The 25,862-nt window shown below is 52.9% G+C and overlaps 1 protein-coding gene across 4 annotated transcripts; it reads right to left on the bottom strand.

The window, feature by feature from the left end:
- On the bottom strand, positions 1-24,362 carry FHL1 (four and a half LIM domains 1). 4 transcript variants are annotated; one of them, XM_061353216.1, is made up of 6 exons: positions 24,209-24,362; positions 3,716-3,897; positions 2,977-3,154; positions 2,385-2,554; positions 1,698-1,884; positions 1-985 (listed from the first exon to the last, which is right to left on the bottom strand). In XM_061353216.1, the coding sequence occupies exons 2-6, from the start codon at positions 3,869-3,871 to the stop codon at positions 828-830; spliced, it is 849 nt and encodes a 282-aa protein (XP_061209200.1). In that variant the 5' UTR covers positions 3,872-3,897; positions 24,209-24,362; the 3' UTR covers positions 1-827. The 4 variants fall into 4 exon arrangements, with proteins under 4 accessions (XP_061209200.1, XP_061209201.1, XP_061209199.1 ...); XM_061353217.1 differs by lacking the exon at positions 24,209-24,362 and adding an exon at positions 9,627-9,748; XM_061353215.1 differs by lacking the exon at positions 24,209-24,362 and adding an exon at positions 9,419-9,572 and having other exon boundaries at positions 1-982.
- Positions 24,363-25,862: the final 1,500 nt, after the last annotated feature.

Consider the following 25,862-nt stretch of genomic DNA (forward strand, 5'->3'; position numbering starts at 1 on the left):
TCCAAGCAGGCACAAGTCTCATGTTTATTAAATCATAAACCATACACTGATAGGAGAGCTATCATTTTCTGAGCTGTTTTAAAGGCATTTCTTAAATGCATGTGCATTTTGGTGTAATGATTTCCTTCATATTAATGGATTAATAATTGTAGCTGGGACAGCCTCATTTGAACAAGGATATAAAAAAGCTGAGGAGTAAAACTTTGGGGCAAACCATGCAGAAAGCAAGACTAAAACAAGTTGATGGAAACTTAACTACAGCTAAATCATACTGCTAAAACATTGTTATATGTAAGGTGAAGCCATTCCATACATGTGCTGCAGTTTGGTGCAGTAGCTAAGCTAAGGGATTCATTATTGATCTGCTATTAATGATGTGATGTATGTAATAATAACGCATGTATGTGATGTACTTGTAAAAGCATCATAATCATCATCTCTGAGCCAAGGTGCAACCTTCCCATCTCTGTTTCTGAACTGCATGCCTTGTCAAACCCACTTCATTTCAGTGCCAGGCTTAAACATTCAACAGGCAACTTTAAAACCAGCTTTGTTCTAGTTTAAGCCACACACAGGTTATGCACTATGTGGATTGCTAAATCTACCAGCATTTCAAGTCATTACGAGTTACTTAGAAACAAGGTTAGATCTTTGCAGCGCTACATGCTTTTATACTGCAGGAGCTTCAAAAGTCAAACCCAGTCTTACTGAGGCTATTTTAGTTCTTACACTAAAATGGAAAAAGTTTAAATGCTTAACATGCAAAAACCTCCTTCTGCAGGCCTGGTTGGGAAAGCAGGGCTCTAAACTCTGCCCTAGTCTGCTCCTTACAGTCGTTTGGGACACTCAGCACAGTAAATCTTTCCGTTATGGCGAACAAAGCGCTTGTTGGCCAGGCCACGGGCACACTTTGTGCACTTGAAACAGTAATCGTGCCAGGACTCATCTTCGTAGTTAACCACACTGGTTCCTCTTCCAAATCCTGCTAGGAGAGAACACAATTATAGGACGGCGATAGTAGTTGTTCCCGTGGCTGGGATCGCCCATCAAGCAGCAACTCCCATTCTGACTGCATCCCATGCTCCTGCAGTCTCACAAGCTGTACTTGTGTGCCTAAAGCAGTAGCCAGAATTGCACTGGAACTACACTGCTACCTGCTCAGTATCACTGCTCTTAGTAGCTTAAGACCTGTGGGGTTCATTTCCACAATAAGCTTTTCCCCTTGGATCCTGTCTCCAGAGAATGGTCAAGCTGAAGGAAGGATACAGAGCAAGGAGCAGTAGGGCTGAACTTCCTTGGCTAGTATGGGCTCAGACTGGAATTTAAGTCTTTTAGGAATGGCAGGAGAGGCAATCCCACATGTCAGGGCTGAGCTTTGTAATCCAGTAAAATACATGGGAAGTGAAGGACATGTCACTTTGGGGCAATAAAACACTGCAGTTGTAGACATGAGGTTCCCAGAATGACATAGATGGAACCATTCCAGATGGGGGAGTTCTGAAGGAGATAAAGTTGAGGCATGCAAAGGGTGAAGAGCTCAGGTTCCATCCAGCAAGAACACGTGGCTTAGCATTAAATCACATGTGAATGGCTGGGATTGGGCCTGGGATACTGGACCTGGTGTGAGCAGGTTTGTGGGGATCCCTGTTCCGACCTCAAGCCCCCACTGCCCTCAAGCTGCATTTACTCCAACGTACCTGTGATAGGGTTCTTGCAGCCAGCACACTTCTTGGCAACACATTCCTTGTAGCATTCAACGCAGTAGAACTCATCCTCTACAGCCGTGAAGCGCTTCCCACCCAGTTGCTTCTTGCAGTTGGAGCAGATGAAACACTCGGAATGCCAAGGCTGTTCCTGGTAAGTGAGGCCTCCAGAAGTGATGGGCTAGGGGGCAAAGAGCAGGGATGGGTTTAGAGGTGGCAGGGAGGAAGAGAGATGGTGCTGCAGGGGCTTCATGAAAGTTAGTGCAGCACAATGGAGATCCTTTGGCCTGGAATCCTGCAGTCTTTCAATGCCTAAAGGGGCTCCAGAAAACCTGGAGAGGGGCTTGGGACAAGGGCCTGTAGGGACAGGCCAAGGGGAATGGCTTGAACCTGCCCGAGGGGAGACTGAGCTGAGCTCTTAGGCAGAAGCTCTTCCCTGTGAGGGTGCTGAGGCGCTGGCACAGGGTGCCCAGAGAAGCTGTGGCTGCCCCATCCCTACTCAGATGCTGCTCTGCACAAGGACCATTGGCTCGTGCAGGATCACACCACCAGCTGCTTGCAGCAGTACCTCAAGGAATGAACACCAGCATTGGTACATCTGCCTCCTGTTCTACTCTCCTAGCTTCCCAAAGCCACGGCACAGCGAGTTCTGGCATTGCCTTTGCAGGGGGCAGGACTTACATTCTTGCATTTGGCACAGGTCTTGGCAAACTTGTTCTCATGGCAGGAGACGCAGTAGAAGTCATCACCCTTGGGGAAGAAGCTCCCGGATCCAATCACTTTCTTGCATTGGCTGCAGGTGAAGCAGTCCTTATGCCAGACCATCTTCTTGTACTCGACGTTTTGGTCTCCTACAACAGGCAGAAGTAACTCATTACATGGGACTTCAGGCTTGTGGTAAACCCCCCCCCCTCTCGCCATGCAGTGATGTACCCATAGGCAAGACCTGGTCATATGCATCCAACTGTAATGTGGACAAGGGATGGATTTCTGTACCTTCTGGGTTCACTTATCCTATTTATCAGACAGGAGCTGGAGAAGAGGCCCTGATTACCGAGCAAAGCCTTTGGTACTACATGGTTTTAACTGCTAAGGTGAGCTTTCCAAAGCAGCCTTTCAGCACTTGAATAAAATGGACAAACGAGAGCAACGCTGAGAACTTGCCCCATATTCTGGTGCTCCAGCCTTCCCCCTTGATACCCACACCCCCAACTGCAGCCACCCCACCATGCTTCTGCCCTAGAGCAGTTACACCCCATCCCAGCACCAGTACCTGCAATTATAGGCTTGAAGCAGCCCTTACACTTGGGTGCATCCTCGTTGGTGGTGCAGTCGCCGCACCAAACCTTGTTGTTCTCCCTTAGCATGAAGGGCTCATCCACCAGGGACTTGTAGCACTTGACACAGCGGAAACAAGTGTCGTGCCAGTACCTGTTCTTGAAGTGCAGCTCCTGGAAGGGGCAGACACGCAGGGAGCAATAAGCACTTCTCACTCACTGAGCAGCCCTAAAGCCATCAGCCTCAGCACCTGAGCACATCTGCATTCAGTGCTTGGAGCTGCAAGCAGTCAAGGACATTGAACCAAGCTCACAACAGTCACATTCACTGTGGGCTTTTGGGGTAGCAAAAGATGCTTCAAACCAGCAGCTTTGAGACTGGAGGTTCTGCAATTATGGGGTCCCCTGGTTGTCACATTCCCTCTAGCCCAGGTGTACGTTGTTATTGCCATAAGCATGGAGCAATGAATGACTGGCAAACAGCACTCAGCCCCTTGCTTCCCAAGGGCTTTGCCCAGGGATGGGTTTTCTACACATCCTGTACAGGCTGCGTTGCCTGCAGGGCTCTGCTCAGGATGTGGCTCAATTGAAATGAGCCTTGCTGTGAGCACCCCTATTACAGAGCTCCAGTTCATGGCCCATCCATGGGGGGCTCAGCTGAGGACACAGAAGCTCTCAACCAGACCAGAACCAGCACAACAACGAGGAGGTTCAGCAGCATCCCCATGTGCTCACCTTGGAGTCAGCCCCGATGGGTTTCTTGCACTCGATGCAGGTGTTGGCACAGATCTTGTCGAAGCACTTGACGCAGCAGTGCCGGCCCTCCTTCTGCACGTACTTCTTCCCCTGCAGCGAGTCGCGGCAGTAGAAGCAGTCGAAGCGCTCGGACATGGTGCCCACGGTGTAACTGCCAGGCCCTGCAGGAGGAACCAGCCTGAGCCCACGGCACTGGAACCCCCAGAGCTGCTCCGGCTCAGCAGCGAGCGGGTGATGGTGTCGGGCTCCTCGAGGGCTTGGTGGTAGAGAAAGCAGCACCCATGGGGCGGTTGGGTCAGCTTGGTGGTTGTAACACACAACACAAGGGAAGCAGCTTGTCCCCTCCTCCTGCACCAGCGCTGGGGGCTGCAGGATGTGCCCCTCATCCTCACTCCTCTGCTGCAGTTGCTCCTGTGCAGGTGTTTCTCCCCCCTTAACCACGTTATCACCATCACCAGTGGTGGGGCCGACTCAGAGCCTGGCACTGGCTCCACTGCACAAGGGAGTTCTGGCAGCTTCACACAGGAGCCACCGCTGTAGCCCCCCCATTACCAAAGCCTTGCCACACAAACCCCATACAACAGTAACACAAACCCCATCGGTCCCCTTAACAGCCATCCAAGATACAAAATACCTGCCTACAGTGGCAGGGTGGGCTCTGTGGCCAAGGAGAGCAAAGCCCCACACTAGCCCGTCCCCATCACCTTCTGCAGAGGAAGGATAGCAGGTGGGCTTGTTATCCTATGTGACATCAGGCAGGGATGATGATACCCAACCGCTCCATCGCAAGAGCCACTCGGTTCATCACGGCCGGACCCGCTGCAGCCCCGGCTGCATAGTCTGTGTGCAGAAATCCCCCCTGTTATGAGCACAGCAGCATAGAGCCCATGTTCCCAGCTGCAGCCCTCCAAGGTCTCCGGGGCTGGAGGCTTGTGCAACTTCCAGCTGCCTCCTTCCACCAGGCTTCCACATCGAGTCAAACCCAATGGACAAGAGCAGGGCTCCCCCTCCATCGAATCAACCAGGTTGGAAAACACCTTTAAGATCAACCATTCCCCAGCACTGCCAAGGCCACCCCTAACCCATGGCTCTGAGCCATCAGGTCCCCCCCCCGAGTCTTCTCTTCCCCAGCCCTTCCCCATCACACTTGGGCTCCAGGCCCTGCACCAGCTCCATTCCCTTCTCTGGCCCTGCTCCAGCCCCTCAATGTCTCTCTTGCAGTGAGGGGCCCAGAGCTGAACACAGGACTCAAGGTGCAGCCTCACCAGTGCCCAGTGCAGGGGCACAATCCCTGCCCTGGCCCTGCTGCCGCACTGGTGCTCATCCAGGCCAGGATGCCGGGGGCTCCCTGGGCACAAGCTGCTCATGCTCAGCTCCATCAGTCAGCACCCCCAGGTCCTTTTCCACTGGGAAAAAGCCTCACTCAGGCCATCCCCCCCACGCCCTGGGGTTTAGGGGCTGCTTTGCTGTTTACGGCAGATCCCAGCAGCACAACAGCCAGGCTGCTCCGAGCCCCAGCACATCACCCTTATGAACGGGAACAGGGCATGGGCATCATGGGGTGCACTGCTCCTGGCTGTGCCCCACAGCACAAGGAGGTCAGTGGGGCCCTGTCGGGCTCCCCCTTAGCCACAGAGGATGTGGTGCTGCTGCAGCACAAGGACCGGCTCACACCACTGTCTCCTACTGCCCGCACCAGCAGCCCTGTCTCCATCACCAACTGCATGGCCCAGCCGGGAGCAGGAGGAATCCCCACGCTGGAACGAGGACCAGAGGAGCATTGCTGCTGCCCCGAGGAGCAGTGTGCATCAAACCCCACAGGTCCCCACCAGCAAGAACTGAGGGTGGCTGCTGCCTCCACCTCCTTTGCCAACCCAAGTCTTCTTCCCATTGATCCAGCAGCACCACGAGCAGCCCTGGGTGGTGCCTGCCTGCAAGTGGATGCTTTGCTGTTATTTTAGCACCATTCTGCCCCACAGCAGGGCTCAGGGAGCTGCCGATAGGCAGGGGAAGATGCTGGGGAGGAGATGCGCCTCACACTGTTACTTCGCACATAAAATGCAGGATTCATCTCCCTTCCTTGTCACCCTTCCAGTAGCATCAGGCCAGAACAAGCTGGAGCGTTCCTCTTCCAGAAGGCAGGGCAGACTTGGAGCATCGCATCCCATCGCATCGCACAGGGCAGCTGGAGCAGGGGTGAGGACCGGGATCCCATCCTGAACAGGGAGCAGGCTGGAGGCTCCATGGGGAGCGAGGTCAGGAGATGGCTACGTCCTGCTGCCAGCCTCCAGTGAGGGCTGTGTTTGTGCCGGTTCAAGGCACAAACAGCTGGGAAACATGGAAACTATGCAGGCCCCGGCGAGCAGGGGGGGCTTTATTTAGCAGCAGTGCACTCGCACAGGGCCCGGGGCGCATGGCATCGAAACGCTCCTGCTCTCGGGTTTAGGGTTGCTCTCAACCAGAACACATAACCGAGAACATATGGCTCCGGGGGTAACGTAACCCTGTGGCCCCATGGAATGCTCCTGCGCTAACGTGAGACACCCGTTTATCACAGCAGCCCCATAGATGAGTTAGCGCTGGGACTGGCAGCCACGCACACAGAGCTGCTGCTGCCTCCTGCCATCTCCCACACCAAAGTGCCCCTTGCATCACATACAGGCCAGGGGATTCCTTTGCTTCCAGTTTTCCCAGCTTTCTGCCCTCAGCAGTAGCATTCCTGCGCTAGACCCAGGAAAGGCACCCCTCTGTCTGCAATAGAGATGCCCTGAGCAGTGTCCATCCATTGCGTGCTCAATCTCTGCTCACCCATTCCATCTCCTACACCCCCCCATGGGAACAGCCCACCCAGAGGCTGGGGCACGGGGGCCACAAAAGCCACCCCAATGGCACAGCCATGCTGCAGCAATGCAGAGCTTGGAGCTGGGGTGAGCACTGACCAAACCAGCCACCAAAGCCCAAGGCACTGCCCCTCTGTGCTTCTGCTCACAGCGATGCGCCTGCAACAAGCCCAGGGCACCCAGCTGTGGCAGCAGCATCACACCCACACCAAGGTGCCTCTGAGCTCCTGTTTAACCCCAGGAGAACCACACACCCTGGGGACAGGCACTGACCCAAGCCCCATTCCGGCTTCACTCTGGAGCCATGGAATGGGATGTAGGATACAAAGTAAGGACAGACTGGAACTGCTCCACAACCCCCTGTGGCAGGGCTCCAAGGCAGGTTGGACACAGGGGCTTGGAGCAAGCTGCTCCAGTGGAAGGGGTCCCTGCCCATAGCAGGAGCTCTGAGGTCCCTTCCAACCCAAACCATTGCATGCTCCACGCACAGGGGAGCTGGGCAGAGAGGTAAGGGTAGTACATTCCCATCCTCACGTAGCCTAAAGGACCCTCAACGAGCCAAGAGCTCAAGAGAAACCCAGCAATGCTTCCACAGGAGAACCCCCCTTTAGCAAGGTGTCCCTGTGCCACCAGCCCTGGAAACACAGCTCCCCGGTGGCTCTGGCTGCAGGTGCAAGGGGGCCGGCCAGAGCGGTGGCCTTCTCGAGTGTCAGGGTATTTGGCACAAAGAGCCATTGGAACCCAAACCCGAGCATTTACCTGCCCACAGGGGGGCCCGGTTGCCACTTGTCCCCAGGGAGCATCCTAGACATGCTCCTCCTTCCATCTGCCAAGCACTGGGGCTCCATTGGCTTCCATGCACCCCAAGTGACCCTGACCCCATGCAGTGCAGCAGTCACAGGTCAGGGCTGCCCGCACACCCTGCAGGCTTTGGGATGTAGTGGGATGTGTCCCTGCCCATGGCAGGGGGTTGGAACTGGATGATCTTAACCTTTCCAACCCAAACCATTCCAGATGCTATGATTCTGTGTACAGGGTACAGACCTGAGCAGTGCCTCCCCACTGAAGCTATCGCATTAACACACAGCCCTGCCTCCCCCATCGCCTCTGCTCTGGTTCCTCCCAGTTCAGCTGCATCCCACAAGGCAGCATCCCAGCGGTTTGCATTAGAAGTGAAACCGAAGCACTCAAAGGGAGCTGAAGCAGAGCTGATAAGCAAGCACTTAGCACGGGATATGTGTTAACATCCCTGGGGAATACAGCTAGCTAAATGGGATAAACCACCAAGGAAGAACTTGGAGCAGGGATCTGAAACCAACCAAGGAAACTGGAGCTTAACCTTGGCTGATGATTCTGCCACTGCAGAAGCTGGAGCTGCTCCCTCTGCCCTACACAACTGCATCACCCAGCAATGCAGAAGGAAAGAGGGGTTGCCCTTTGACTCGCCATCAGTTTTCTTTTCCTCAGCATCCCATGCTGATCCAGACACCTCCTTCCACTCAGCACCTGGTACCCCCTGCTCTGTCACCCCAGCTTCTGTTCCTAGCATTCCTCTGTGGGTGCTTTGCTATAAATACCAAGGAATTCCCTTAAAAGAAATAGGAGGTGCCACCCAGCCCGCACCTCAGGGTCATTGGCACAACAAGGGTTTGCAATGCCAAAGGAAAGGAAGCACTGATGCGCTGGGAGGGCTGCCAGTGCTGCTCTCCCATTGCCAGGCTGGGGCACGTGCGGGTCTCGCTCCATAAGGAGGCTGTTGATAACATGGAAGTTACTTTACAGAGAGCACGAAGAGCTCCCAGTCCCTCAGAGAACGGTCCACTAAGGGAGATGAGAAGGACACAGCTGGCACATTTTACTCAGAAACATACCTTGCATGACACCATCCACACCACCGTGCTCATGCCTTGACCTGGGAGCCTGAGTGTGAGCTTAAACAGCACGCTGTGACTTTCCTCCCTAGCTCTAAAGAGCCTCTAGGTTCCCAACCACGTCCCAGGAGCATCACTGTCCCCTGGCTCCTGCTGTGCCCAGCTTGGTTGGGCGCCCACAGGAGCTGCGTCCCAGACTCAACACCCTCTGCCCTGGAGCATCCACCCCTTGGGCTGCATCTCACCAAGAGATGTGATGGCCCTGTACTAGGTACCTTGTGCTGTAGGAACTGTAACTGCATGCTGGGCACACACACACAGACACGGGGTCAGCTTCTAAGAACCAGACAAGCTGCTATGAACCCCCCAAGAGCTTTCCATTGTCTGCAATTGGAGGACTAGAGGAGCTTAGGCAGGGCTGGAAGACAACACACCCTGTGCCATGGGGATGCCATGGGGATTCCAATCAGCGTTAATGGGAAGGAAAAGTGAACGCTTTCCTATTTGTGGGGAGGGTTGGACTGTTTCGTGTACAAGACAAGGGGAGCAAGCACAGCCTTCCCACCAGAGCAGGACAAGCACCTGGGTTCACACCCTGGATTTCTGCATGGCCCCTTTGCTATGGGTTTCCCCTCCTCGCTGCAATCACTGCTGTAGCAAGCTTGCTGCAAGGAGCAGCATCACCCCTGTTTTCACCTATAGCCTTCCTCAGAGACCAGCTGAGCCCCAGCCTAACCACAGCACCGAATACAAAAGCACTTTCTACCTAATGCACGTTACAGGATAGATGGGAGCATCACCACCACCGTGCTCCCAGCACCAGTCCCCACACTGGTTAGAAGCCCATTTGCCATCATTTGGTAAAGCTGAAATTGCCAAGGCTGGAACCTGGATTCAAACTCTTCCTCTGTTAGCAAATCCATCCTGCCCATGGAGCAGCGGTCCAGGTGGTTCCCCCACATCCCCTTTACCTGCGTGCCTGTGGAAAGCCATGATGAGGAGCCCAAAGTCACCAGCAGCCCCTTAGGTAACAGAGTTCCAGTCTCTTGGGCTGATGAGGAGCTGCCCCCTTTGATAACATACATGTAAAGGGAGGCTATTAATACAGACAGGACTCCTAGCAGATGTCCACTCCCCTCCACAGGGATCACAACCTTAATCCCCCTTGAAAATTCTTACCATTTTAGGTGATCCAAGGGAGAAGAATAGGACCCAGAGACCTCTAGGTCTCCGTAGGCCACATGTAAATACCTGCCCAGCTACTCAGCACCCAAATTAGTCCCAAAGGCAGAGTGCGCCTGAGGAACCTGACCCCACGCTAGTACTATTTGGCCTTGGCTTTAGAGCTAGATTGTGTCTCAAAACAGTCCTGAGCTGAATTACAGACCCCATGTCAGTTCTGTGCTGCTGAAGGGAAGAGGTGGATCACAGCCCCATGGGAGCTGGAAGGGCTGCAGTCCAGGAAGCAGAGTGTGGGTTGTACCGCTGGGGATGCAGCTGGCGGTCCATAGGGGTACCACAATACGTTCATGGATGGGGTCAATGTGCTCTCAATGCAAGAGTCACACTGAAGTTTTACTGCCACTGAAAGTACCATCTCCAGCTTCTCCCCTAAGGAAGCACAAGGCATCAGTGATACAAAGTGAGCAGTTGGAAAGCTGGGTTTCATGGTTAAGGATGCTCTCCAACATCTAACGCTACGGAAGGGCTCATTCCCCAGCACGTGGCTCATAGAGGACACTGCCTGGTGCCTCCCGAGTGCCCACAGACCTCCCTGGAAGACCCCAGCTCCAACCAACCCATCTACCTCCAGCGGGTTCAGGCTGGGAGCCCTGGCTGAGGGCTCCCTTGGGGGTGCAGCAGCTCTGGGTTATGCAATTGGAGGCGAGGCGCGCTCAGGGCCGGGGGCCAGGGACACCCAGCTGCTGATCCCACCTCGACACTGACTCACTGCACGGCCGTGGGAAAGTCACTGGGAAGAGCCAATGTTTCCCATTCCTCCCAGCCAGCCCATTGCAGTGGGTCCGGCCTCCAAGCAGCAACCGGCATCTCCATCCCTGCGACAGCCAGGCACCCGGAGCATCGCTGCTCCTAGGAGCTCCAGCCACAGCACTGTGCTCAGCGATGCTCTGGGCCTCCACACCCACCATAGGGCCAGCAGGTATCACACACACAACGTCAGCATCTCCACCACGGCTTGGAGAAAGCCCCACTTGACAGCATGGATCCACTTGGAGAGCAGATCAAGGCTGGGAAACGTGCTAAGTTACCAGCACAGCGAAACACTTTGGCTAGGGAAGACCCAGCGTTGCTCTGCCCCAGCTCATCTATAAACTCAGGCAAATTGTTTGCATAATTCAGTTGGTAACAGGAACCCTCACAACTGGTGTTTTCCTGTGCTAATCTCAGGGTAGCATTCAGACATGAGTTCATTTTTGGCAACGCACATGGCGTTTGCACCATCAACCGTTCTCATGCCTTTCCAGTTCCCTACACAAAGCTCTGGCACCCTTCCCACCCTCAGTCACTTCCTACTCCCCCCAGAATACCCTCGTGTTTCCATTAGACACCCTCACCTTTGCTCCCCATCCCAGAAGGCGGAATAGCGCTGCTGTGCCATGGCAGCAGCTACCACATTCCCACCAGTCCCGGTCCAGCAGTGGTTTGGCAGCACTGCAGAGGCATGTGGAGAGGAGGGATGGACATTTGGCCACCAAAGCCTTTCATGTGCACAGATGCACGTGGGTTTGCAGCACGGGACAGAGAAAGCATGGCCAAAACAGGAGGAAGACTCAGCCGTGCTGATGCCCATGAAGCTTCACCATGGATCGACATGGGAAGCACTGCATGGCACAGCTCACTGGTGGTTTCCCAGTGTAGCCTGTAATAAAGAGGTCATTTTGTTTGAATCTGAGGCCTCTGGGCCAGCACAGCTGGAACGGGCTGAGGAACGACTGAGAGGATAAGGCTGCTTTTGGGTTCTTGGCTGGTTTCAGCTGCATGAGCTTGGGCAATTCCCATCTCCTTCCCAAGCCCCTCTTTGTCCACACAAGCCAAGTGACTGCAACGAAGAGCACAAGTGCCAAGGAGGGACATGGCTGCCTGTGAGCAAGCTGCTCCAGTGGAAGGGGTCCCTGCCTATGGCAGGGGTTGGAACTGGATGAGCTTTAAGGTCCCTTCAACCCAAACCATCCTGAGTCCATGAAACAAAGGGTGCCAGCCCTGGCTGAGCCCTTCTCTGCTGCGCAGGCACCAACGCACCCACAATCCCATAAGAGCGAGTGCTGCAGACACACTGAGTGCACAGCAGAAACACAGGCTCGGGGTTTCATGCCTTTGAACCTGCCCTGTAGGTTCTGAGGACTCCAGGGAGCAGGTCTGGACACACAGAGCCCACCACAGGGGTCTGAGTGCAGAGCAGCATGGCTGGGCCATCGTGTCATCCGCTCGGATAGACAAATGATTCACATTGTGCTTTCCAGAGTATTTTCTTGCCCCAACAATCCTGCCAGAAAAGGCCTGGGAGTCTCAGCTTGCTCACACATCCTGCTGTCACTCAAGGGGCAGAAAGTCCTAAATAGAGCCCATATAACCCAGGCATTGATGTGCTCTTAGTCACCGTCATCAAAGAAAGCAGCAGTAAACAGGAGCAGGAAGGGAGCACCTGCCCGGCTCTTGGGGTAACGCTCTGCCTCCTGTTCCCCATGCACCCTGCTCAGCAAAGCCCAGTAACCCTGCATAGAAACCCACAATGGCCATTCCCTCAAATGGGGAACGCTTTATGGGCTGCCCATTACACAAAGCCCTGTGCTGCTGCTTGCCACCCTCTTGTTCAGGCTGGAGGCTGCTGCTGCCCTAGCACAGGGTGATTTGCAGCATGGATGCGGTCAGACCTCCCCATACAGATGCTCACTGCTTCTTTCTTTCCAAGTAACAGCACAGACGATGCTTTTTATGTATTTAGTTTAAACTTGACTTCTATCTTGGGTTGCATGAGATGTTCTCCCATAGACAGCAACTGAATGCAGACCCCAGTTACATTTCCCTTGGCTCTTCTGAGGCAGGAACTGAACAAGATGAGCTTTTTATAACATAAAGACAGGGTTTGCAGGAAGCCAATCAAGAAGCAGCTGGGTTAAGAGGAGAGAGGGCACCCGGGCCTTTCAAACAGGGTTCGGTTCAAAACTGAATGGTTTCTGTTTGAAGCATCACAAAACTGCTTTAAAAGACTCAGCCCTGGCTCTGTTCTCCTGTTCTGCACACAGGGATGAGCCTCCGCACCCCTGAAGCATCCTGCAGGCACTCACAAGGCAGAGACCCCCTGCTTCACATTGCACTTGATGATCTTAAAGGTCTTTTCCAACCTATGCTTCACACAGGATGTACCCACATCCAGAGCAAAACCAGCAAGGACATCCCTACAGTGACAGAGGGGACAAACAGCAGCCACCAGGCAACACAACGGCCTCAGAGGGATGGTGGGGAAGGGAACGGGCAGCACATGGCAAAGGCACATATGGTGCTTTCCATACTTCCCTGTCTCCCCAGCTGGGTCACATCTGTGTGCTGAGGGATGAAGGGGAAGCTTTAGGATCAGCTCTGGAGGCAGGGATAGAGGAAGTGGGAATGGGTTTATAAGGAAGCAGACACAGGCTGTGCAGCACTTCATGAACTCGGGTATACAGGGAGTAGACACAAAGAGGGGAAATAAAGCAGGATAAGAAGAGACCAGGATGAGGGTATAGAAAGGGACAGGAAAGGATGGTCAAGAGAGACCCGGGCTGGAAATAAAGACACCTGGAAAGCAGCAAACGGGGAAGAGATGCGAACAGGGCTGTTCCCATCTGCCTCCATCCCCAGGCTGGCACAAAGGCCTCGGGGACCAGCGGTGCACAAATCAAGAGCTGCTTTCTAGACCCAAGGCTTTGCTGAGGTCCTGGCCCCACTCCTGCCTGTGTCAGGATGGGGAACAGGAGCTGCACAAGCACCGGGTAGGTAGAGACAGGGCTGGCTTTGAATCGACAGCACTAGGAAGTCCATTTGCTACTGCCCCTGCTCCCTCCTCCCTGTGGCTCTTTGCTGTACCAAGACTGCACCTTCCAGCTGGGAGGATGCTGAGTGCCCGCTGCGGTCCCTGCCATCACATTCGGACCTTCAGTACAAGCTCAGAAAGGGACAGACCCAAAAGGCTGAAAATTTCTTCTAAAATCTCTTAGAAGAACAAATGTATTCATCTGAAAAGCACTGGGCTAAACCTGGGCCATGCTTCCACCTCAGTCTCCCACATCCTTGTGCCTTGGCTCACTGCACACAGTGAATTGGGAGGCTCTGCAGCCTTCCCACAGCACCACACAGGTCTGAATGTGCCTGGACACCAGCCAACCCTTCCTTTGCTCCTCTAGGGAGAAAGATCCACATTCCACTGCCAAGACAGGTCAGATTCAGATCCTGTGTAAGAGCATCAAGCCCATAACTGGGTTAAAAAGCCTCCAAGCACAGCCTTCACCTCTTCCTTCCCTGCAGCCTTACGGATGCACCCCACATGCATCCACCCAGCAGAGCAAAGCAGCCTCAGTGCACCACAGCCAGATGTGAAGTCCTCCCCAGAGGTCACCTGCCATGAGAAGAGCACAAATGAGCTGGTTCTTGCCCGTTCAAGAGTCACAGCTCAGCCCTGGCTTCAGAGCTGAGAAAAGCAACTTAAGTCCCTGTCGAACAAATACCGCCCTGATCCCAGGCAGGCAGCACCGCAGCCTTCCCATGAGGTCTGAACACTCTTAGCACTGTAATCCCACCATGCCCACACAATAAAAGCTTGTGTCAGGGCTTGACCAAGCTGTGAGTGAGCCAGCACTGGAATGATGTGCTTCCCAGCCTCCTCACACTCCTCATTGCCTTCCATTGCTTCCCATAGAGCAGCTGGCTGGGTGGTGCTCTCAGTGATGCTAAACAGCTCACCGAGGAGAGCACATGAAGAGGTTCAGCTGTTAGCTTGCATCTGGGTCATTCACCTTCCCTGGAGATCTGCTCACCACAAGCCCTAAACTAGCAGCTACCCAGGCATCAGCTACAACACCCTTGCTCCCCAGCATCCCCACATGGGTTTCCTGCAGCCCTGCCATCCTCCTGTCTTCATTCAAAAGGACCTGGGAGCAAGGCTCCCAAGGTGGGTGCTATGGGCTATGCCCAGTGTCTTCCTCCAAAGGCTGGGAACGCTTTTGGACTGATGTTTCCTAGCAAAACACCCTGTTTTCTGGGAAGCTGCAGGGCAGATGCTGCTGCAGACCTCCCTCCTTTGCCCACACAGCGCAGTGGGTCAAGGCAAAACCCCACACAAGCAATGCTCTGCAAGCCCAAGGAGGTGCTCCCCTTAAGGGGCTTTATTCTCATGGGAGGAGGAGAAGGGGCTGTTTGTGGATGGACTGGGACTGAGGCAAAGCATCCTCTGGAAACACATCACATGGGATACACCAAGGATAGGAAACCAGCTCGGGCGGTCAGAGGAGGGTAAAGCAAAAGCTTCACAGCAAAGGGATGGGCAGAAGCACCTGCCTGGGTACAGGCAAAGAGAGGCCACGGCTCCAATAAGAAGGACATGTCCTTCCAAGCACTGGTATGCTGGTTGGGAAGACTCCCTGCCATCCAGCACAGCATCAAAGCACTGCCTGCACCTGGCACAGGCCATAGGGCCGTGTCCCAAGCAGTGATTTATTGCTGACAGGAGCCAGCCCTGGCCCATGGGTTGAGCAGGACAAGGAGCCCATTGCCCTGGCCATGGGGCTGTCATCTCAAGCAACGTTAGCTCTTGGCTGCGTGCACCTTCACTTGTTAAACAGTGCTGGTGGCTGGAGGACCAGAGCACCCTTGTTATGTGGCCACGGTAAAAATAACCCATCCCAAAGCCCCCCGGTGCATACCCCTGTGTCTGTCTCAGCGCCAAGAGCAGAAGGAGATCAGCTTGCAGGGCTGACGGGTATTTTTGGGTGCTCTGACTAATTGTCAGCATGTATGCTGGGCATTCTTTGCAAGGAAAACCAAAGCTGCAGTGAGGCCCGGGGGGCTGGATTAGTCACTGAAGTTATTCTCAGAAAGCTCTGCTTTAGGAGGGGTTGATTTTAACTCCAGTTTAAATGTGTTTTAAGGTGAAAGAATGGGGGCAGCATCCCCCACAGAGAAGGTTTGGCCAGGCTGGACCACATTGGACCAACAACAGCAAGGGCAGACGTGAAAACCCTTCACCTTGGAGCGGCTTCAAACTCACAACTGCTCTGCTGGCACCACATCACACGGGCATTGAGTGGCCATGCTCCAGGACAAGGCAAGGAGAAGACACACACCAGAGAGGGGTGAGGAACCACTCAGGAACCACTCACTTGTGAGATGGAGCTGGTTTTGCTCTGCTCACACTGATGCCATTAACTTCCCCCTTTGCCCAGGCTTCATAGAATCATAGAATGGTTAGGGTTGAAAAAGACCTTAAGATCATCCAGTTCCAACCCCCTGCCATGGCACCCAAGGCTCTGTCCAACCTGGCCTTGAACAGTGCCAGGGATGGAGCATTCACAACCTCCCTGGACAACCCATTCCAGTGCCTCACCACCCTCACACTAAAGGACTTCTTCCTTATATCCAACCTGAATTTCCCCTGTTTCAATGTGAACCCATCACCCCTTGTCCTGTCGCTACAGTTTCTGCTGAAGAGTCCCTCTCCAGCATCCTTGCATGCTCCCACATCCCAGCTGAGTGTCCTCATCTGCACAGATGAAGTCTATGGGCAGGTTTCGAAGGGGGAGGCAGGGGAATTCTCTTCCCATCCTAGTTTTTGGGTATCCCAGTACATCCCATGTTGCTCTGGTGTCTTGGAAATGCTGGGATCAGTAAACTTGGCGAGAGACAGCCTGGAGCAAGGCAGGATGGGGAGCGGAGGTTACTTAAGCTGCCAAACTGAATCTGCCTCTCATTTGCTGAAACAACAAATACCTTCATCCCCACCTCCATAGGGCCAAGCCAGGGTGTGGGGAGGCAGGAGAAGGCCCCTCTCTCCTGTCCTATGCTTCCACTGGCATCACATCACAGCATCTCTATCAGCGAGCAATGGGCACAGGCTATGGGCTGTTACATTTGGTACCCACTGGCTTTAGAGTAAGAAAAACCACTTGGAAGAGTGCTTGGTTTTAAGGACAGAAATAAAGCAACCGGAGCTGGTACAGGCGCGGATGGGTCTGCTCAATGCATCCTCTGCAATGTGGCTCCAGGCCCAAGAAATGATTCTGGTTTCTTTTTCAAGGCAATAAATGCAGGGACAAGAAGCCACAGTCTGCAAAGGGAAACAGCCCTTCCCAATACAACTGCTGCTTGCTGTCGAGCTACTGTCCAAAGCAAACTGGTAGATGCTCGGCCCCATGTAACAGAAGAGCAGTGCTGATTGCACACAGGAGCCAGAGAAAGCTGTCAAAGAGCTAACGCAGATGTGAAACAGTGGCTTTCAACCCAGCTTGCACAGCCCAGAGCCCACAATCACCCGTGTCCCTCTGGGAATGCTGCAGGACAATGGGGAAAGGGTGAGGTTTCCAAATCATGCAGGACTTTTCCTGCCCCTTGGATAACGTTGCATCCCTTGAGCCAAATTCTCTTCTCAACTGCGCTAAAGCAAGGCTGCTAGCAAGCCTTGCAGCAAAAGCCTTGCCTGCTTTGTGCCAGCGCTGAACAAGGATAGGCTTGGTCCTGGCCAAGTCCAAGATGGGGAAATCACAGCAGTGTTTTCAGTTACCCAGAGACAGCCAAACAGCAAACACGCCTCGATACCAAGTAGGTGGAGCACTGGGGTGGGGACAAGCTGCTAGGGAGGATGGGGGGGAATGGTTGGAATTGGTGATCTTAAAGGTCCTAGTTAATTCTATGGGGAGAAGAGACATTGCAGAGCTGCAGGGATGACTGTCCCATCCCCAAACACCACCCAGGAAAGGAGCTGGGAGCAATCCATCCCTAGGCCTGGCAGGACTTGCAAGAACAGCTACAAATCATCCCATGTTGTAAAACCATAATAAAAGACTTCCAAATTACCCCCACTGAAACCAGTGCCCTCTATATAGATGCAACCTCCATCCCTTGCTCCGGAAAGCCATGAGTCAAGCACCTCAGTATTCCCCACAGTCCCAGCACAGGGAGAGGTTTCTAAGCGAAGGGAACCTCTGCAGCACTTTAACCCCCAGCCCATGATCCCATCAGGAACGTCATCACCACTTCCAGGAGTTATCAAAGCCCATGCTCAGCACCCAGCCTCACACAGCATCCCCTGCATGACCTCGTTTACAAGGCAAAACATCTCCCACAGCATCCAGATGTCATTGGAGAAGACACTGCCGGCGCTGGCTCCCTTTCCATCCGGCTGCTCCAGCTCAGGCTCCGCCACTGCTCAGAGGATGAGCTCATCCCTATTTCAGGTTGGACTTGCCCTTGGCAATCTCCCTGGTAACCAAAACAAATTCCTCCTTGGTTTAGAGCAGATTTATTGGTTGTTTGCTTCAGTGCCTGGTGGAGTACACAGAGAGCATCCCAGCACCAACATAGCCTGGGGGCAAGAAAGGGGGACAGCATTTACAGGCAGCACCGTGGAGATGGGCTCTGCTAGGTCAGAGGGAAAGCTGGCTTCAGGCTTGACCTCAGCAAGGTGAAAGTGGCAAAAGGAGGCTGAAGGCATGGTCTTTGCCCACACGGAGCACAGGAGACCCTGAATGGCAGCCCCCTGCCACCCCAAACACCAGTATAGGCTCCTCAAGCACATCCCGATAACCAGGGAGATGCTGGTTGCAATCGTCTCCAGCCAGAGTGAGGTACTGGGAGGCTCTGACACTACCACATCCACTGACACCAGCCTCCATCAGCTTCATCTTGCACATCAGGGCTATGAGGACAGTGGCTTGCTGCCTCCTTATGCTCTTGGCAGGAATTTCCTCCCATTCATCATCACACACATCATCACGAAGGGCACTGAGAAGCCAGGGAAGCAGGACCAACCCCAGGGTCTTTGCTTGCTCTGATCTGCAGCATGCAGAGTCCTTGAAAGAGCTCATTTTCCTGTCCCACCTAGACCCAAGGCAAGGTACAGCTCAGAACTGCCTGGATCACCTCTGACATTGACCAAAGGGGTTGGGGTTTTGTTTTGGGGTGGGTTTTTAACTGAATGTGGTTTGGTAAGACAGAACAACTCTAAAAATCATTGATGATAATGGTGTAAGAGAGAAGGGGAGATGATGGCACGAGGTGGATGACATCCAGATACACAAATCCAGACAGAACCAACCAGACTTGCATCCCCCCCACCAGTGTCTTTGAGTATGGGCTGCTCTGATGCTGCCTCCCCTGCTCCAGTGCTGCCACCCAAGTCCTTTCCACAGCCAGCACTGGAATACGTTCTACATCAAGTGCCATTTACCTGGCAGGCTGTCCCAGAGCGTGCCTGGCTTCCAGTGGGCAGAGAGGAAATGGTATTTGCATGTGCTGAGTGAAATATATAGCTCTGTGTGTGAGATGAGCCCAGAGAGAGGGAGAGATTCTTGCGCCCTGCGCTGCCCATTGCTGCTCTCCTGCAGTACTGACAGTGGCAAGATCATGTCAAGGCAACGCTTAGAGACCACCAGGGAATTCTGAGGTAGGGGCAAACCAGGAGGAAAGACTCAGAGTGGAATAAGGAGCGCACAAACCTGTGCTCCTGGAGGTGCCTGCATCCCTCAGACCAACTGCCCTGCGGTTAATGCTGTGCTAAAGAGCAGGATGCGGTGCCAAGCCTGCAGGATGCTGCCAGGATCCTAGCACTGCCTCCAGTGCTGTCATCTGAGCAGCCCCCAGCCAGAACAGCTCATCCAGCCCATCTGATGGATTAGGTAAGTCACACTGGAAAATGCCTGTAGCACCCAGCAGCTGTCCCAGGGCAGTGTGTCTTCTGGGATGCAGGCAGTGCTGGGAACGACATACCTATGGGATATACCCAAACCTCCTTGCTGTGCCAATGTAACAAGAAGAAGGGCAAACCAAGAGGCACAGAACGAAGTGGAAATGGCTCGAGAGAACACAACCGAGACGATCAGACTGAAGCTGGAGACAGGCAGTGCCTCCGAAGTGACTAATTCCAAACCTCTGCTCCAGTGTTTATTATAGGAAAGAGCAGATAAGAAATGCAGCTGATGGTAACAACTGCCAGGGGCAGCCAGTCCCAAGCTAAACAAACAGCAAATGCCTTGCAAGCGGCCTGCCAAGTCAGAATGGTTCCCACAACCTGAGGCACTCCTTGAAGAGGAAGGATCTGTTTTTCTCCCACCCCAGCATCCTGTCACCACTGGGGAAGTGCTATTTAGGGTGGACCACTGGAAGCACGTGAAAACTGAATAACCCCACATGAAGGCATTGGGGAAGAGCTGGGGGACAATTCCCTGCAGGAAAGCCAACTGGCAACCACTGTGGGCTGGTCCAGCCATGGGTTTAGAGGAAGGACCAGGGCACATGCAGCACCCTGGTTCATAAGGCAGAGCTTCGGAGGAGTGAGGGGGCTGCTTTGCTATCTCTGGCCAAGTGAAACAATGAAGAGCAATTCTTGCTCTGCCAGAAGCTCTGCAGTCCTCTGCTGCTTAGATGCTGGTGGAACACTCATCTGGGCAGCTGGTTCAGGGTTATAGGTCTCTGTACCAGCCAGGACCCCAACAGGAGGTCTTCAGCAAACCTAGCATGTGCAATTGCTGGTTAACAGTGGTTTCAGACCTATTTTAGTAGGCAGACACTGCTAGAACTAGCCAGCATCTGATTTGAAGCTTCCCCTATTTCAAGGCAGCATAAAGCATGAAGTTCTCTGATGTCTTCAAGACAAGCAGGAGGTTTCCCAGGAAGAAAGGCCTTTGGTTATCATTATTAGCTATTTCTCCTGTTCTTCCTCCCCATCTACACCTCTGTACCACAGAACAGACTCATTTCACTGTACCTCTGCAGTTCAGCAAGTGAAATGGGCTCTGAAACATACTGGTTGAATCATTAAACCTCTATGGCTGTCTCCTGTGAGACAGGTTTTAGGCTCCTCTTTCCACTCTGCTCCAGTTTCCCCTTCCCAAGGGTGGAAAGATGCTAGAAACAAGGGAGCTGAAAAGCTGCCCTGCAGTGCTTGTTCCCAGCTGGAATAGCTTTTCCTGCTCTTCCTTAGGGGTGTGGGTGACTACTGCTGCTCTCATCCAAACAGACCACAAGCGCATCCATGCCACACACATCCCTCCCAGTTAGCGGCTGTTGGCTGCCTACTCACGTGCCAAACAGCCGGCTGAGGAAGAAGGATGCATCCCATTGTATCGGTCACCTTATGGGACGTGTGTGGCAGGAGTGGGAGCATCACTCAGGGGGAGGATGGGAGGGTTTGAGTTTCCTATTCACAGAAATAAGGCAGTTCTGGAACAGCCGCCAAAGCAGAACTGAAACTCTGCCTTCACCCTGCCAGGCAGGAGCAGAGGAAGATGCCAGCTTCCAAGCCCTGCCACTGCCAGGAGCCCCATCCTTCTTCTCCAACCTCTTTAAGTCAGGCTTTTTAAAAGCGTGCTTCCTCAGGACCCCGTTTATCCCATTCCAACAGGGCTGTAACACAATCCATGCCCTGCTTGCAAATAGATCCCAAGGCCCAAATGTCATTTTAGCCCTGTGCTACCGTAGGACACAAACCCTGTTTTCCATCTCATCAAAGTTGATAAAAAGGCTGGAGGAGCTCAGGAGTATACATCCATCCACCCACCCCTGGGACCATGCTGCACTCCAGCAGTGTGAATACACCCTGGTAGCGCCCTTGGCACCACACACACACACCTGAATCACTCAGAGCGTCAAGGACCAAATCATACTTCTGGATACACTGCAGGGATGCCCAGGAAGGGTGAACACTGCCCCACCAAGAAGGCTTTTTTGTGCTTTCCACATCACAGCTTGGACAGAGCAAAGCTGCTGTGGGGAATAGCTCAAGCAGCAGCTCTCTCATAGGAGACCTTCAGGTTACAGGGTTTGGAGAGGGTGAGAACATGGTACAGACCTCATTTTAGCCCAACTTTGTGACTGCCTCTAGACACCACAGGACTAATTCCCTGCACTGAGCAACTCATTCCTTCCTTAAGGGACTTTATAGGGGAGAATGGCTTGAACCTGCCCGAGGGGAGACTGAGCTGAGCTCTTAGGCAGAAGCTCTTCCCTGTGAGGGTGCTGAGGCGCTGGCACAGGGTGCCCAGAGAAGCTGTGGCTGCCCCATCCCTGGCAGTGCTCAAGGCCAGGTTGGACACAGGGGCTTGGAGCAAGCTGCTCCAGTGGAAGGGGTCCCTGCCGTGGCAGGGGTTGGAGCTGGAGGAGCTTTGAGGTCCCTTCCAACCCAAACCATTCTATGAGTCTGTTTCCATGGATTTTCTCATCTGCCAAGATCAGAGGGATTTTCCCAGGTTCCTTAAGGAATTGACACCTAAATCCCCAGTGCATCCCCTGGACAGAGAGTAAACTTAAAGGGATGCAGTTCCCACAGGCTACTACTGAGGGAACAAAGTTCTTCCTGGCTTACATCACTCTGCAGCACTGGAGGTTTCAGCCATGTCCCAGTTCCTTCCCAGTGCTAGGACACTATTTACTGGTAGTGACTGCAAGATGGAATTGGGGAAGATAATTCACAGCCGTGGCACCAAAATCCACACCAAAGGAGCATAGATTTCCACCAGCACAGAAAGGGCTGTGGGATATCCTGTGCCATGGAACAAGGACCTCATCACACAGGTATTACACAAAGGGGAATAAGTTGCTTCTTGAGGGCAGTTACTTGAAGCATTTATCACATCCTCATGCAATGGGTGTGGGTTGTAAGTCCATATTCATAGAACCAACTAGGTTAGAAAAGACCTCTATGATCATTAAGATATTCACCTGATACAGGTTTAGATCAGAGATAAAGTGCATCCTACAGCATCAATCCCTATTCATGGGCACAGAGAGGCACCTGACAGGACTCCTAACAGCAGCTTCAGACCATGCCTGGATTTCCCATTCACGGATCGATGGAAAGGCTGTTTCCAAACTAAAGGCCAGCACAGATGGGCTGGGGACTGTTTGTTTCCAAGTGTCTGAGTACCCTAAACCCTGCCTCCTTTTGAACTGCTGCTGGTCTTCACATCAGCCAGAGATCTATACATGGAGCAAGCCATCAGCCACAGCAGGAACCAACTTTTCCTCATAGAAACACTTCAAGGACCCAATCGTACAAACCTCTCTAAACCCAAAATCCGTAAGAGCAGTGCAGGTCCTAATCCAGCTGTAAAAACCCACCCTTGAGCTTGTTCCTCAGAGCCACAGCCCAAAATCTGAGCCGTTAACTCACTGAGCTTTTGAGGGGTTTGGCACTTGTGGTGTTTGCTCCATCACCCAAGTGGACTAATACACGAGTGGGTATTAGTCCTGAATGAGTCTCTATCTCCTGAGCTCTTTAAAGAGAAATCAAGAACTGGTTTTTATTCAAGAACACTGAACCTAGGGGAATAAAAGGAAAAGAGGAAGAGAGGAGGATGTCAGTGGAGTGATGGGGATGCTTTCATCATTAGAAAAGAGACGTTATAATCTTCAAGCCATTTTTGGTGGCTTGGTCAGCTCCTTGCTTTGTACATCCTGGCTGAAGAATGTAATCAGTTTCCTTTCAGAAGGGTTTTTGTTGTTACAGAAATGCTCTTCCTCTCAAAACAAGGTACAGGACTGTTTGGTAGGTGGATTAGTTTGATCATTTCCTCCTCCCCCTTATCACAAGCTGGATTTCAGTGATTTGAAAAGCAGCCACATCCATTCCTAAGCCACAGCCTAGCTCCTGCTTACACAACGCAAACTGGACCAGTCACAGGCATTAACTTATCTTTTGACCACTTAAAGATTAGTGACAGAAACACCCATCTTGTAAACACAAGGGAGAACAGTTTCAGTATGCAAGTGATTCCACACATCCAGATAGATCCAAAGGTGCAGTGATTTATAAAGACAAAGGCGTTTGCAGTCACATAGGGACAGCTTGCCACAAACTGCCCCGTATTCCATAATACAGAAAGAAACAGGAAGATGGGATAATTATCAGGGAAAAGCATTCCCACATTCCCAGTTCCGTCACTGCCAGCTCCCTCGATTGAGAGTGAATTGTTCCCCACTCTCTGAGCATCACATCACCTGGGAGCCCACAAACAGCCACTTCTTCAGCTATTTCCTCCCCAGCTGCCATTAAAAGCTTCCAGGAGGCAGATGGGATCACCTGCCTGGGAAAGCTGACAGCTCTCACACAGCTTGTACCCCTGCAAACACTCCCAAAGCACCCACTCAGCTGGGAAGCAAAGAGAAAAGCTCCATTTAGACCCAAATGTACTTCCAAAAGCACCACCTGCACGTATGGGGAAAAGAGGATGCAAGCAGACTCAGAAGCAAGAACCTAGATAAATCCCACCCCAAAGCACCCATAAAACAGAGACGGTTCCCAAACAGTGATCCAAACAGAACTGCTAGCTAGAAAGAGCATTTCAGAAGCACGTTATATGTACACATACACACCATATATACACATATAATACACCACCAGACTTCTCGTTTCTCCCCACCCTGCTCTCACAAACCCTTCCCCAGCAGAGCAAAGGCAAAGCACAAGCCCCGAAACCCACAGTGTGGGATGCTGCAGTGCTCCCTGCACCCAGCTAAGGGGATGCTCAAGGGGGAGAGAGGCAGAGGCATGTGCTTACGGGCTGCCGGAGGGAGAGCTGCTGCCCAGGAGGGAAGGGATGGACCTCAGCACCGGGAGGTGGGAGCGCTTTGGTCCAGGGCTGCGCTCCCAGCCTGGTGAAGGCGATGCTGTCCGGCTGCTCGGCCACTTATAGCAGGGAGGCGGGATGGAAAAAAAAGCACATAAAAGTGAGTGCAGCCAATGGCACCGTTCCTGCCTTGGGAGCTGCTGCAAGGGAACAGCCTGCTCCTCCCAGGGCCTCTGCACTGGGCCATGGGGGGAAACCCAACCAGCAGCAGCGCTGGACAGGCAGAGCTGATCCCCTGCTTCCCCAGTGCAGTGGTACTGGGGCACATGGGACCCATGAGGCTGGGTATAGCCTTGCTGTCTCCAAAGTCGTGCTCCCAGACTGTTCCACATTCCACATAAGGAAAACGTGGCACAAAGGCTTTGTTTGGGGGTGGGTTTGTCTCCAGCTCCCCCCTTCCACCCTATCTCAAAGCTTTTCCTGGCAGCTCTGTTACAGCATGTGTCACCTTCAGGTTCACAGAGGCAGTTTCCAGGATGGAAAACAGAAGGGGTGCATTTCGAGTCAGAAGCTGCAAGAGTGATGCCAAAAGGAGTATTTCATCAAAGTAGACAGGAGAAAAAGCACTATCGGGTAGCAAGTCTTCCCTATTGGCAAACAAACCTGCTTGCTTGTGCTGCACCACACCAGACAAACCTGACAACATTTACATCTGTCTCATTTCCCCCTCTCCTTTCTCCATCCTTTATCCCGTTTTGGGGAGGATTTTTGTTCTTTCCTACTATAATGATTCCAAGTTTGCCCTACTTGCTTCAATGCTTCTGCTATCGGATACATGGCCCAGCAATTGAGTTTGGGGGGTTTTATAGCTTGGTTGGAGCTCTTGCACTACACAAATAGGTTTTTGGGGTGCCTTGGAGAGCAACAGAGCTTCTGTCTGGTGGCAGGAGAGGCTGGGTGTCCTGATGGGTATATGCTGGATATACCACTGGTGTCTCTGGAAAGCAGAGCATTACACTTGGGCCAAGGAATCTGTGCTTGCTCAGTAGAAGCAAACAAACCCTGTCTGAGAGCAAACATCCCCTTGTTACAAAAGAATTTGTACTGCTGCATGTCTCTACACTTCCACCAGGTAAACCCCACAGATCCTTCTAACACTCCATCATCCCTATTAACAACATCCCTAGCAGGATCCAGAGCACTGGGTTGCCCTGGCTCAGTCCATCACCACTTGCCAAGAGCAACTTCCAGCATGCATGAAGCACAGATGTGAAACACCACTGTTATTTATCATTATCAACCCAAGTTTACATTTGATTTGCAGAGGAATCCAAACACCCATTTCCAACATTTCCCAACAAGCATGAAACTTCTTTACCATCAGCAAGAGCTGCTCTTTAGGGGCTGCCTGTAACCAGCCACCAGACCAGCAAGAACAGCTAAAGACCCTGTCCCTTCTATGATTGCAGCTGCAGAGCTTTGGGGCTCATGAGAAATAGCAGAGACCAAGAGCCCTCAAGGAAGGGGCATTCAGACAGAACATTCCCAATTAGATAAATCAAGCCAAGAGCTCCAGGAGAAACTGGAGTTGTAGGGTAAAGACCATCTAAGTGTTGCAGAGGTACAGGGAAACATCCCCAGGGAC

Source organism: Neopsephotus bourkii, unplaced genomic scaffold, assembly GCF_033783945.1.
Source record: "Neopsephotus bourkii isolate Nb327-2 ecotype Australia unplaced genomic scaffold, CSIRO-AGI_Nbou_v1 NB_668, whole genome shotgun sequence".
Classification (NCBI taxonomy): domain Eukaryota; kingdom Metazoa; phylum Chordata; class Aves; order Psittaciformes; family Psittacidae; genus Neopsephotus; species Neopsephotus bourkii.